The sequence below is a fragment of the Nerophis ophidion genome, linkage group LG02, assembly GCF_033978795.1.
Source record: "Nerophis ophidion isolate RoL-2023_Sa linkage group LG02, RoL_Noph_v1.0, whole genome shotgun sequence".
Classification (NCBI taxonomy): Eukaryota; Metazoa; Chordata; class Actinopteri; order Syngnathiformes; family Syngnathidae; genus Nerophis; species Nerophis ophidion.
This window is the reverse complement of record NC_084612.1, coordinates 79197524-79210946: the sequence shown is the minus strand read 5'-3', so window position 1 is coordinate 79210946 and position 13423 is coordinate 79197524. Positions and strand designations below refer to the sequence as shown.

Below are 13423 nucleotides of genomic sequence, written 5' to 3'. Positions count from 1 at the left end.
CATTTTGCATACTATTGTGAAATAAAACACCAGATAGTGTCTCCTCATAGGTGCCCTTTGGGGTCCTCGTAAACACAGCACAATAATACCCAGTGTTGAAGCACAGTACGTCTGACTATGGTAGTCGTAATGCTCTGACCATGCATCAACCGGTTCCGGTTTTTGTAGCTTACCAAAATCATACTAAAACATTCTGGCAGGTTTTTGAGTGCCGTGTGTCATGTTCTATAATCTCAATGAAACATCAACGTTTTGGTCTTGCTTGCTTACAGGTACTTGCTAGCATCATTTATTAAACGGGCTTCAAGCTGCAGTCCACACATATCTCTTATGTGTGACTGCCATCTACTGGTCACACTTGTCATTACACCATGTACATAATAAAATTGCTTGGAGGTCGGTAAGCACAACCAAAGTAAATATGTACATAAGGCGCACCGTCCATTTTTGACAACATGAAAGGATTTTAAGCGCGCTTTATTGTCCGAAAAATACGGTACTTGCTCACGATACTTAAGATGCTAAAAAGTGCAGGTCTTTTGCTGTAACAGAGGTGACTATTATTAACTTGGGGGAGCGGCTCCACACTGTGTATACAGATACATTTTTAGCTGCTAGCTCGTCAGCCAGGGGACTAAAAATGATTACGTCATAAAAGTATCGGCCTTTGTGATCAACATTGAAATATGTAAATCTTTTCCAGAAAATTGATCGGTGGCTGATCCATCAGCACATCCTTGCTGTAAAACAAAAAGAAAAAAAAAAAGAAATGGAGAAAGCAATCAAATATTTGAGTTTCTTTTTCCTGTTTCCAAGTGACTCCAGGAATGAAGATCTATATTGATCCGTTCACGTATGAGGACCCCAACGAGGCGGTGCGGGAGTTCGCCAAGGAGATCGACATATCCTGCGTGAAGATTGAGCAGGTCATCGGCGCAGGTAATGAAAGCTGACAGGACACAAGATGGAGGCCACAGCTTGACCGCCTCTTCAACAGGGGAGTTTGGCGAGGTGTGCAGCGGGAACCTGAGGCTCCCCGGCAAGAGGGAGATGTTCGTGGCCATCAAGACCCTGAAGACGGGCTACACGGAGAAGCAGAGGCGGGACTTCCTCAGCGAGGCCAGCATCATGGGCCAGTTTGACCATCCCAACGTCATCCGCCTGGAGGGCGTGGTCACCAAGAGCAGCCCCGTCATGATCGTCACCGAGTTCATGGAGAACGGATCTCTGGACTCCTTCCTCAGGGTGAGACGGGCCCCTTTCACGCACTCTTTTCCTCACTCTTTTCACGCACTCTTTTCCTCACCGCGCCTGCGAGGAAGCTCCTGTACCATCGTGCCGGGACCAGCTGTGCAATACTAGTCGCACACTGCTACTTACCCACATACCTACCTGCATACACAAATACACTACATACACACATATACTTTACATATGCATTCACTGTACAAACATACATATACACATACATGTACATATACAAGTACATATACATACATATACACATACTGTACATATACATTCACTGTACAAACATACATATACACATACATGTACACATACATTCACTGTACAAACATACATATACACATACATGTACACATACATTCACTGTACAAACATACATATACACATACATGTACACATACATTCACTGTACAAACATACATATACACATACATGTACGTATGCATTCACTGTACAAACATACATATACACATACATGTACGTATGCATTCACTGTACAAACATACATATACACATACATGTACACATACATTCACTGTACAAACATACATATACACATACATGTACACATACATTCACTGTACAAACATACATATACACATACATGTACATATACAAGTACATATACATACATATACACATACATGTACACATACATTCACTGTACAAACATACATATACACATACATGTACATATACAAGTACATATACATACATATACACATACATGTACACATACATTCACTGTACAAACATACATATACACATACTTGTACATATACAAGTACATATACATACATATACACATACATGTACACATACATTCACTGTACAAACATACATATACACATACATGTACATATACAAGTACATATACATACATATACACATACTGTACATATACATTCACTGTACAAACATACATATACACATACATGTACGTATGCATTCACTGTACAAACATACATATACACATACTGTACATATACATTCACTGTACAAACATACATATACACATACTGTACATATACAAGTACATATACATACATACACTGATAAATATAATCATGTTTCATCAAACATAAATTAACGTTGTTCCTCTCTGGGAATCTGGGTAACACATGGCACACTGACAAAACTTAACCTATAGTTACCATAACAATCTACAAGGTTAACACAGTTTGCTTCTGGGTAACACATGGCACACTGACAAAGTTTAACCTATAGTTACCATAACAATCTACAAGGTTAACACAGTTTGCATCTGGGTAACACATAGCTCACAAACAAAACTTAACCTATAGTTACCATAACAATCTACAAGGTTAACACAGTTTGCTTCTGGGTAACACATGGCTCACAAACAAAACTTAACCTATAGTTACCATAACAATCTACAAGGTTAACACAGTTTGCTTCTGGGTAACACACGGCACACTGACAAAACTTAACCTTTTGTCACGATCTGCTACACAGATTGTTTATGGTTTTGCCTCTTGATATGTTTTTGATCATGTTTATTTCTGGACTCTGCCGATCCCTGTATTTGAGCACTTCCTCGTTTATTTTAGTCACCATGGTAACGTAATTTGCTCCTCCTCACGGGCTCCTGTCACACACCTGTTTGTGATTATGTTTGTGTATTTAAGCCCACCTGATTCCTTTGTTCCTCCTTGGTCCTTTGTTTGCTATATGCAACAGTCACGTTTGTTTCTCTGCTTTATATATATATATATATATACATATATATATATATATGTATATATACTGTATTTGTGCTAAGTTCCGTCTTAGCTTGAAGTGCGCTCAGCACGTCACCTTTTGGACTTTTGTCTCCTGCTAAGTTTAGCGTTAGCTTCCCCTGCGTAGGCACGTGCTTTATTTTGCCTTTTTGTCAGTGTTCTTTTATCATTTGTTATGTTAAACAAGTTCTCACCTGCAATCCTGCCTGTCTGGTCATTATGCATCCCTGGGGTGACAACTTCGCGCATCAAGATGCGGCACAGACGTGACACCTTGTTTTATATAACAATCTACAAGGTATATATAGCTCCATCCTATCTTGCCGATTGTATTGTACCATATGTCCCGGCAAGAAATCTGCGTTCAAAGGACTCCGGCTTATTAGTGATCCCCAAAGCCCAAAAAAAGTCTGCGGGCTGTAGAGCTTTTTCATTTCGGGCTCCAGTACTCTGGAATGCCCTCCCGGTAACAGTTCGAGATGCCACCTCAGTAGAAGCATTTAAGTCTCACCTTAAAACTCATTTGTATACTCTAGCCTTTAAATAGACTCCCTTTTTAGACCAGTTGATCTGCCGTTTCTTTTCTTTTTCTTCTATGTCCCACTCTCCTTTGTGGAGGGAGTCCGGTCCGATCCGGTGGCCATGTACTGCTCGCCTGTGTATCGGCTGGGGACATCTCTGCGCTGCTGATCAGCCTCCGCTTGGGATGGTTTCCTGCTGGCTCCGCTGTGAACGGGACTCTCGCTGCTGTGTTGGATCCGCTTTGGACTGGACTCTCGCGACTGTGTTGGATCCATTATGGATTGATCTTTCACAGTATCATGTTCTCATATGTTCTCATAGTCATCAGCATCATCAGTATCACAGTATCATGTTCTCATAGTCATCATTGTCACCGACGTCCCACTGGGTCATTATTGTCACCGATGTCCCACTGGGTGTGAGTTTTCCTTGCCCTTATGTGGGCCTACCGAGGATGTCGTAGTGGTTTGTGCAGCCCTTTGAGACACTAGTGATTTAGGGCTATATAAGTAAACATTGATTGATTGATTGATATATATATATATATATATATATATATATATATATATATATATATATATATATATATATATATGTGTGTACCCCTGGCCAAATATATCTTCTCCCAATGCGGCCCCCCAGTCTAGAAGTTTGGAGTCCCCTGCTGTCGTTGGTACAAAGTAGACGAGGCCTGTGTTACTGACCTCGGCCAGCAGATGGCGACACATATCACAAGCATTTAAATGGAACATGTAAACATTTGTTTACTTGCGTGTTAAAGTGGTGCCGCCTCCTGGTCTACATTGCTGGAATTGGCCCGCGGGCCCTGGTTTGGACACCCCTGGCCTAGCGTGTACGTCCTCATGAATATTGACATGAGTGAATTCATTATTTCCACATTGTTGACATGAAAGCCCCAAGGAGCACCTGAGTGTAGCTAAAGTATCCACGGCCAGGAGAAATGTGGGTTTGTCAGCCAGGAAGCTGGCGTGAGGCTCCGGTCTGGATAAAAAGTCATCTTTGCCAGGCAAGGTGGTTCCGTGACGCCCTGGATCTTATTGCATAAACACTTGGTGCTGGAAGGAACACACCTGTGATTGTGATGTGTCATGCAGACTTTCTGCTACTTTTGGCCAGGATGATCCACATGGAAGGAAGCAACAACAGCTAATTGGCCGAGAGAAGCCATGCATCATGTATGGAGCTTCATAGGCAGTGTGCAGCCCTTTGAGACATCATGTATGGAGCTTCATAGGCAGCGTGCAGCCCTTTGAGACATCATGTATGGAGCTTCATAGGCAGCGTGCAGCCCTTTGAGACATCATGTATGGAGCTTCATAGGCAGTGTGCAGCCCTTTGAGACACCATGTATGGAGCTTCATAGGCAGTGTGCAGCCCTTTGAGACGTCATGTATGGAGCTTCATAGGCAGCGTGCAGCCCTTTGAGACATCATGTATGGAGCTTCATAGGCAGTGTGCAGCCCTTTGAGACATCATGTATGGAGCTTCATAGGCAGTGTGCAGCCCTTTGAGACACCATGTATGGAGCTTCATAGGCAGTGTGCAGCCCTTTGAGACATCATGTATGGAGCTTCATAGGCAGTGTGCAGCCCTTTGAGACACCATGTATGGAGCTTCATAGGCAGTGTGCAGCCCTTTGAGACACCATGTATGGAGCTTCATAGGCAGTGTGCAGCCCTTTGAGACGTCATGTATGGAGCTTCATAGGCAGTGTGCGGCCCTTTGAGACGTCATGTATGGAGCTTCATAGGCAGCGTGCAGCCCTTTGAGACGTCATGTATGGAGCTTCATAGGCAGCGTGCAGCCCTTTGAGACATCATGTATGGAGCTTCATAGGCAGTGTGCGTGAGGAGAAGATGCCTGAGTGGACTCTGAGGAGCAGCAGAGCATGAAGCAGAAGTAGGCTACTGAAGCATGCATGCTAATATGGCTTAGCATGGCTGCATAGCGGCATGACGGCCCTCTTCTTCTCTGCAGGATGCACCTGCATGCAGGTGAATGGGGGTGCATGCAAGTGCAAGAGGGCGCATGCAGGTGAATGGGGGTGCATGCAGGTGAGTGGGGGTGCATGCAGGTGAATAAGAGTGCATGCAGGTGAATAAGAGTGCATGCAGGTGAATAAGAGTGCATGCAGGTGAATAAGGGTGCATGCAGGTGAATGGGGGTGCATGCAGGTGAATAAGGGTGCATGCAGGTGAATGGGGGTGCATGCAGGTGAATAAGAGTGCATGCAGGTGAATAAGGGTGCATGCAGGTGAATAAGGGTGCATGCAGGTGAATGGGGGTGCATGCAGGTGAATGAGCGTGCATGCAGGTGAATAAGAGTGCATGCAGGTGAGTGGGGGTGCATGCAGGTGAATAAGAGTGCATGCAGGTGAATAAGAGTGCATGCAGGTGAATAAGAGTGCATGCAGGTGAATAAGAGTGCATGCAGGTGAATAAGGGTGCATGCAGGTGAATAAGGGTGCATGCAGGTGAATGGGGGTGCATGCAAGTGCAAGAGGGCGCATGCAGGTGAATAAGGGTGCATGCAGGTGAATAAGAGTGCATGCAGGTGAATAAGAGTGCATGCAGGTGAATAAGGGTGCATGCAGGTGAATAAGGGTGCATGCAGGTGAATGGGGGTGCATGCAGGTGAATGAGCGTGCATGCAGGTGAATAAGAGTGCATGCAGGTGAATAAGAGTGCATGCAGGTGAGTGGGGGTGCATGCAGGTGAATAAGAGTGCATGCAGGTGAATAAGAGTGCATGCAGGTGAATAAGAGTGCATGCAGGTGAATAAGAGTGCATGCAGGTGAATAAGGGTGCATGCAGGTGAATAAGGGTGCATGCAGGTGAATGGGGGTGCATGCAAGTGCAAGAGGGCGCATGCAGGTGAATAAGGGTGCATGCAGGTGAGTGGGGGTGCATGCAGGTGAGTGGGGAGTGCATGCAGGTGAGTGGGGGTGCATGCAGGTGCAGACGTCATTAGAAGCTCTTTAGGAGGGGACATCTGTCGCTGAACTGGAAGCTCTTGTCTTCTTGTGCTGCCTTTTCATGACAAAGTACTTCTTAAGAGCAGGTTCAACTTTGCCAGCTGGCGTCTGTGTCATAATTAATAAAGACAAGATGCAGCTGGACATCTTATTGTCCTAAACTCTGCTCTTACTTCAACTCTCAACACTTTATTAACTTGCTGAACTGTGATGGAGATCTGCTGTGCAACATGTTTTTCAGATTTGGATTCTGTTTTGAAATGTTTTATTGTTGTTTGTTGTCTTAGGAGTATGTTGTGTAGCTTGTTTTGAAAGCAGTGAGCTGGACTGCTGGTCACTGTCCTTGTTGGCATGCAGGGACTAGAAAGGTTGTCTCATCCTTGTTGGCATGCAGGGACTAGAAAGGTTGTCTCATTCTTGTTGGCATGCAGGGACTAGAAAGGTTGTCTCATTCTTGTTGGCATGCAGGGACTAGAAAGGTTGTCTCATTCTTGTTGGCATGCAGGGACTAGAAAGGTTGTCTCATCCTTGTTGGCATGCAGGGACTAGAAAGGTTGTCTCATCCTTGTTGGCATGCAGGGACTAGAAAGGTTGTCTCATTCTTGTTGGCATGCAGGGACTAGAAAGGTTGTCTCATTCTTGTTGGCATGCAGGGACTAGAAAGGTTGTCTCATCCTTGTTGGCATGCAGGGACTAGAAAGGTTGTCTCATTCTTGTTGGCATGCAGGGACTAGAAAGGTTGTCTCATTCTTGTTGGCATGCAGGGACTAGAAAGGTTGTCTCATTCTTGTTGGCATGCAGGGACTAGAAAGGTTGTCTCATTCTTGTTGGCATGCAGGGACTAGAAAGGTTGTCTCATCCTTGTTGGCATGCAGGGACTAGAAAGGTTGTCTCATCCTTGTTGGCATGCAGGGACTAGAAAGGTTGTCTCATTCTTGTTGGCATGCAGGGACTAGAAAGGTTGTCTCATTCTTGTTGGCATGCAGGGACTAGAAAGGTTGTCTCATCCTTGTTGGCATGCAGGGACTAGAAAGGTTGTCTCATCCTTGTTGGCATGCAGGGACTAGAAAGGTTGTCTCATTCTTGTTGGCATGCAGGGACTAGAAAGGTTGTCTCATTCTTGTTGGCATGCAGGGACTAGAAAGGTTGTCTCATTCTTGTTGGCATGCAGGGACTAGAAAGGTTGTCTCATTCTTGTTGGCATGCAGGGACTAGAAAGGTTGTCTCATTCTTGTTGGCATGCAGGGACTAGAAAGGTTGTCTCATTCTTGTTGGCATGCAGGGACTAGAAAGGTTGTCTCATCCTTGTTGGCATGCAGGGACTAGAAAGGTTGTCTCATCCTTGTTGGCATGCAGGGACTAGAAAGGTTGTCTCATTCTTGTTGGCATGCAGGGACTAGAAAGGTTGTCTCATTCTTGTTGGCATGCAGGGACTAGAAAGGTTGTCTCATCCTTGTTGGCATGCAGGGACTAGAAAGGTTGTCTCATCCTTGTTGGCATGCAGGGACTAGAAAGGTTGTCTCATTCTTGTTGGCATGCAGGGACTAGAAAGGTTGTCTCATTCTTGTTGGCATGCAGGGACTAGAAAGGTTGTCTCATTCTTGTTGGCATGCAGGGACTAGAAAGGTTGTCTCATTCTTGTTGGCATGCAGGGACTAGAAAGGTTGTCTCATTCTTGTTGGCATGCAGGAACTAGAAAGGTTGTCTCATTCTTGTTGGCATGCAGGGACTAGAAAGGTTGTCTCATTCTTGTTGGCATGCAGGGACTAGAAAGGTTGTCTCATCCTTGTTGGCATGCAGGGACTAGAAAGGTTGTCTCATCCTTGTTGGCATGCAGGGACTAGAAAGGTTGTCTCATTCTTGTTGGCATGCAGGGACTAGAAAGGTTGTCTCATCCTTGTTGGCATGCAGGGACTAGAAAGGTTGTCTCATCCTTGTTGGCATGCAGGGACTAGAAAGGTTGTCTCATTCTTGTTGGCATGCAGGGACTAGAAAGGTTGTCTCATCCTTGTTGGCATGCAGGGACTAGAAAGGTTGTCTCATTCTTGTTGGCATGCAGGGACTAGAAAGGTTGTCTCATTCTTGTTGGCATGCAGGGACTAGAAAGGTTGTGTCATTCTTGTTGGCATGCAGGGACTAGAAAGGTTGTCTCATTCTTGCTGGCATGCAGGGACTAGAAAGGTTGTCTCATCCTTGTTGGCATGCAGGGACTAGAAAGGTTGTCTCATCCTTGTTGGCATGCAGGGACTAGAAAGGTTGTCTCATTCTTGTTGGCATGCAGGGACTAGAAAGGTTGTCTCATTCTTGTTGGCATGCAGGGACTAGAAAGGTTGTCTCATTCTTGTTGGCATGCAGGGACTAGAAAGGTTGTCTCATTCTTGTTGGCATGCAGGGACTAGAAAGGTTGTCTCATCCTTGTTGGCATGCAGGGACTAGAAAGGTTGTCTCATTCTTGTTGGCATGCAGGGACTAGAAAGGTTGTCTCATTCTTGTTGGCATGCAGGGACTAGAAAGGTTGTCTCATTCTTGTTGGCATGCAGGGACTAGAAAGGTTGTCTCATTCTTGTTGGCATGCAGGGACTAGAAAGGTTGTCTCATTCTTGTTGGCATGCAGGGACTAGAAAGGTTGTCTCATTCTTGTTGGCATGCAGGGACTAGAAAGGTTGTCTCATTCTTGTTGGCATGCAGGGACTAGAAAGGTTGTCTCATTGTTGTTGGCATGCAGGGACTAGAAAGGTTGTCTCATTCTTGCTGGCATGCAGGGACTAGAAAGGTTGTCTCATCCTTGTTGGCATGCAGGGACTAGAAAGGTTGTCTCATCCTTGTTGGCATGCAGGGACTAGAAAGGTTGTCTCATTCTTGCTGGCATGCAGGGACTAGAAAGGTTGTCTCATCCTTGTTGGCATGCAGGGACTAGAAAGGTTGTCTCATCCTTGTTGGCATGCAGGGACTAGAAAGGTTGTCTCATTCTTGTTGGCATGCAGGGACTAGAAAGGTTGTCTCATCCTTGTTGGCATGCAGGGACTAGAAAGGTTGTCTCATTCTTGTTGGCATGCAGGGACTAGAAAGGTTTTCTCATTCTTGTTGGCATGCAGGGACTAGAAAGGTTGTCTCATTCTTGTTGGCATGCAGGGACTAGAAAGGTTGTCTCATTCTGAAAACTTCTTGGAAAAGAAGCTAAAGAAAAAGACCATGTTTCTAGATTTTAAAAAGAGTGACACTGTCTGTGTGTTTGTGTGTGTGCGTGTGCGTGCGTGCGTGCGTGTGTGTGTGTGTGTGTGTCTTCCCAGCAAAACGACGGGCAGTTCACCGTCATCCAGCTGGTTGGCATGCTGCGTGGCATCGCCTCGGGCATGAAGTACCTGGCTGACATGAACTACGTTCACCGTGACCTCGCCGCCCGCAACATCCTGGTCAACAGCAACCTGGTGTGCAAGGTGTCCGACTTTGGCCTCTCACGCTTCCTGGAGGACGACACCTCGGACCCCACCTACACCAGCGCCCTGGTGAGAACTTCTCCACCATCTCCTCTTTCTATGTCTTCTTAAGGGGAACAACCTCAGCAGGTCAGTGGTACTCAAATATGTACAAGTACACATTTAATTATGACACACATTTGTGAGTCAAGTACATATTTGAGTACCACATCAAGTACAGCCTTAACTAAACCTTGCCTTTCCATCTACCACCATCATGACATCATTAAATACAGTAGTGTAGTAGACCTAAGTATTCATTAAGAACCACCATCATGACAGCATTAAATACAGTAGTGTAGTAGACCTAAGTATTCATTAAGTAGCAGCATCATGACAACATTAAATACAGTAGTGTAGTAGACCTAAGTATTCATTAAGTACCACCATCATGACAACATTAAATACAGTAGTGTAGTAGACCTAAGTATTCATTAAGTACCACCATCATGACAACATTAAATACAGTAGTGTAGTAAACCTAAGTATTCATTAAGAACCACCATCATGACAGCATTAAATACAGTAGTGTAGTAGACCTAAGTATTCATTAAGTACCACCATAATGACAACATTAAATACAGTAGTGTAGTAGACCTAAGTATTCATTAAGTACCACCATAGTCACAGTAGTCAAGTAGACCTAAGTATTCATTAAGTACCACCATAATGACAACATTAAATACAGTAGTGTAGTAGACCTAAGTATTCATTAAGAACCAGCATCATGACAACATTAAATACAGTAGTGTAGTAGACCTAAGTACTCATTAAGTACCAGCATCATGACAACATTAAATACAGTAGTGTAGTAGACCTAAGTATTCATTAAGTACCACCATAATGACAACATTAAATACAGTAGTGTAGTAGACCTAAGTATTCATTAAGTACCACCATAGTCACAGTAGTGAAGTAGACCTAAGTATTCATTAAGTACCACCATAATGACAACATTAAATACAGTAGTGTAGTAGACCTAATTATTCATTAAGAACCACCATCATGACAACATTAAATACAGTAGTGTAGTAGACGTAAGTATTCATTAAGTACCAGCATCATGAGAACATTAAATACAGTAGTGTAGTAGACCTAAGTATTCATTAAGTACCACCATCATGACACCATTAAATACAGTAGTGTAGTAGACCTAAGTATTCATTAAGTACCACCATCATGATAACATTAAATACAGTAGTGTAGTAGACCTAAGTATTCATTAAGTACCACCATCATGACAACATTAAATACAGTAGTGTAGTAGACCTAAGTATTCATCAAGTACCACCATCATGACATCATTAAATACAGTAGTGTAGTAGACCTAAGTATTCATTAAGTACCACCATCATGACATCATTAAATACAGTAGTGTAGTAGACCTAAGTATTCATTAAGTAGCAGCATCATGACAACATTAAATACAGTAGTGTAGTAGACCTAAGTATTCATTAAGTACCACCATCATGACAACATTAAATACAGTAGTGTAGTAGACCTAAGTATTCATTAAGTACCACCATCATGACAACATTAAATACAGTAGTGTAGTAGACCTAAGTATTCATTAAGTACCACCATAATGACAACATTAAATACAGTAGTGTAGTAGACCTAAGTATTCATTAAGAACCACCATCATGACAACATTAAATACAGTAGTGTAGTAGACCTAAGTATTCATTAAGTACCAGCATCATGACAACATTAAATACAGTAGTGTAGTAGACCTAAGTATTCATTAAGTACCACCATAATGACAACATTAAATACAGTAGTGTAGTAGACCTAAGTATTCATTAAGTACCACCATAGTCACAGTAGTGAAGTAGACCTAAGTATTCATTAAGTACCACCATAATGACAACATTAAATACAGTAGTGTAGTAGACCTAAGTATTCATTAAGTACCACCATCATGACAACATTAAATACAGTAGTGGAGTAGACCTAAGTATTCATTAAGTACCACCATCATGACAACATTAAATACAGTAGTGTAGTAGACCTAAGTATTCATTAAGTACCACCATCATGACAACATTAAATACAGTAGTGTAATAGACCTAAGTATTCATTAAGTACCACCATCATGACATCATTAAATACAGTAGTGTAGTAGACCTAAGTATTCATTAAGTACCACCATAGTGACCAGCATTAAAACACAGTTGTGCAGTAGGTCTAAGTATGCATTTAAAAAAATGTTTTTACAATTATATTTCATATTTTTGGCCACTATGACATTGCACACGGTTAGAACAGTAACACTGTGTTCGAATTAGAAATGTCCAGATAACAATCTATTGGTACCGGTACCGATACCAAAATGTATTCCGATACTTTTCTAAATAAGAGGAATTAACTCCTAGCTAGCTCTCCAATCAGCTAAACAGACTCAATAAGAGGAGTTAACTCCTAGCTAGCTCTCCAATCAGCTAGACAGACTCAATAAGAGGAGTTAACTCCTAGCTAGCTCTCCAACCAGCTAGACAGACTCAATAAGAGGAGTTAACTCCTAGCTAGCTCTCCAACCAGCTAGACAGACTCAATACGAGGAGTTAACTCCTAGGTAGCTCTCCAATCAACTAAACAGACTCAATAAGAGGAGTTAACTCCTAGCTAGCTCTCCAACCAGCTAGACGGACTCAATAAGAGGAATTAACTCCTAGCTAGCTCTCCAATCAGCTAAACAGACTCAATAAGAGGAGTTAACTCCTAGCTAGCTCTCCAACCAGCTAGACAGACTCAATACGAGGAGTTAACTCCTAGCTAGCTCTCCAACCAGCTAGACAGACTCAATAAGAGGAATTAACTCCTAGCTAGCTCTCCAATCAGCTAAACAGACTCAATAAGAGGAGTTAACTCCTAGCTAGCTCTCCAACCAGCTAGACAGACTCAATAAGAGGAGTTAACTCCTAGCTAGCTCTCCAACCAGCTAGACAGACTCAATAAGAGGAATTAACTCCTAGCTAGCTCTCCAATCAGCTAAACAGACTCAATAAGAGGAGTTAACTCCTAGCTAGCTCTCCAACCAGCTAGACAGACTCAATAAGAGGAATTAACTCCTAGCTAGCTCTCCAACCAGCTAGACAGGCTCAATGAGAGGAATTAACTCCTAGCTAGCTCTCCAATCAGCTAAACAGACTCAATAAGAGGAGTTAACTCCTAGCTAGCTCTCCAACCAGCTAGACAGACTCAATATGAGGAGTTAACTCCTAGCTAGCTCTCCAACCAGCTAGACAGACTCAATAAGAGGAATTAACTCCTAGCTAGCTCTCCAATCAGCTAAACAGACTCAATAAGAGGAGTTAACTCCTAGCTAGCTCTCCAATCAACTAAACAGACTCAATAAGAGGAGTTAACTCCTAGCTAGCTCTCCAATCAACTAAACAGACTCAATAAGAGGAGTTAACTCCTAGCTAGCTCTCCAATC

The 13423-nt window shown here is 43.1% G+C and overlaps 1 protein-coding gene across 1 annotated transcript in view; it reads left to right on the top strand.

Annotated features, from left to right (window-relative positions):
• The window catches only part of LOC133548265 (ephrin type-B receptor 2-like), a 74394-nt gene that overhangs the window by 30753 nt on the left and 30218 nt on the right, over nt 1-13423 (top strand). Inside the window, exons 8-10 of the mRNA XM_061893582.1 lie at nt 826-939; nt 998-1245; nt 9799-10014. Of these exons, the coding sequence (XP_061749566.1) occupies nt 826-939; nt 998-1245; nt 9799-10014 (578 nt within the window). The remainder of the gene's footprint in view (nt 1-825; nt 940-997; nt 1246-9798; nt 10015-13423) is intronic.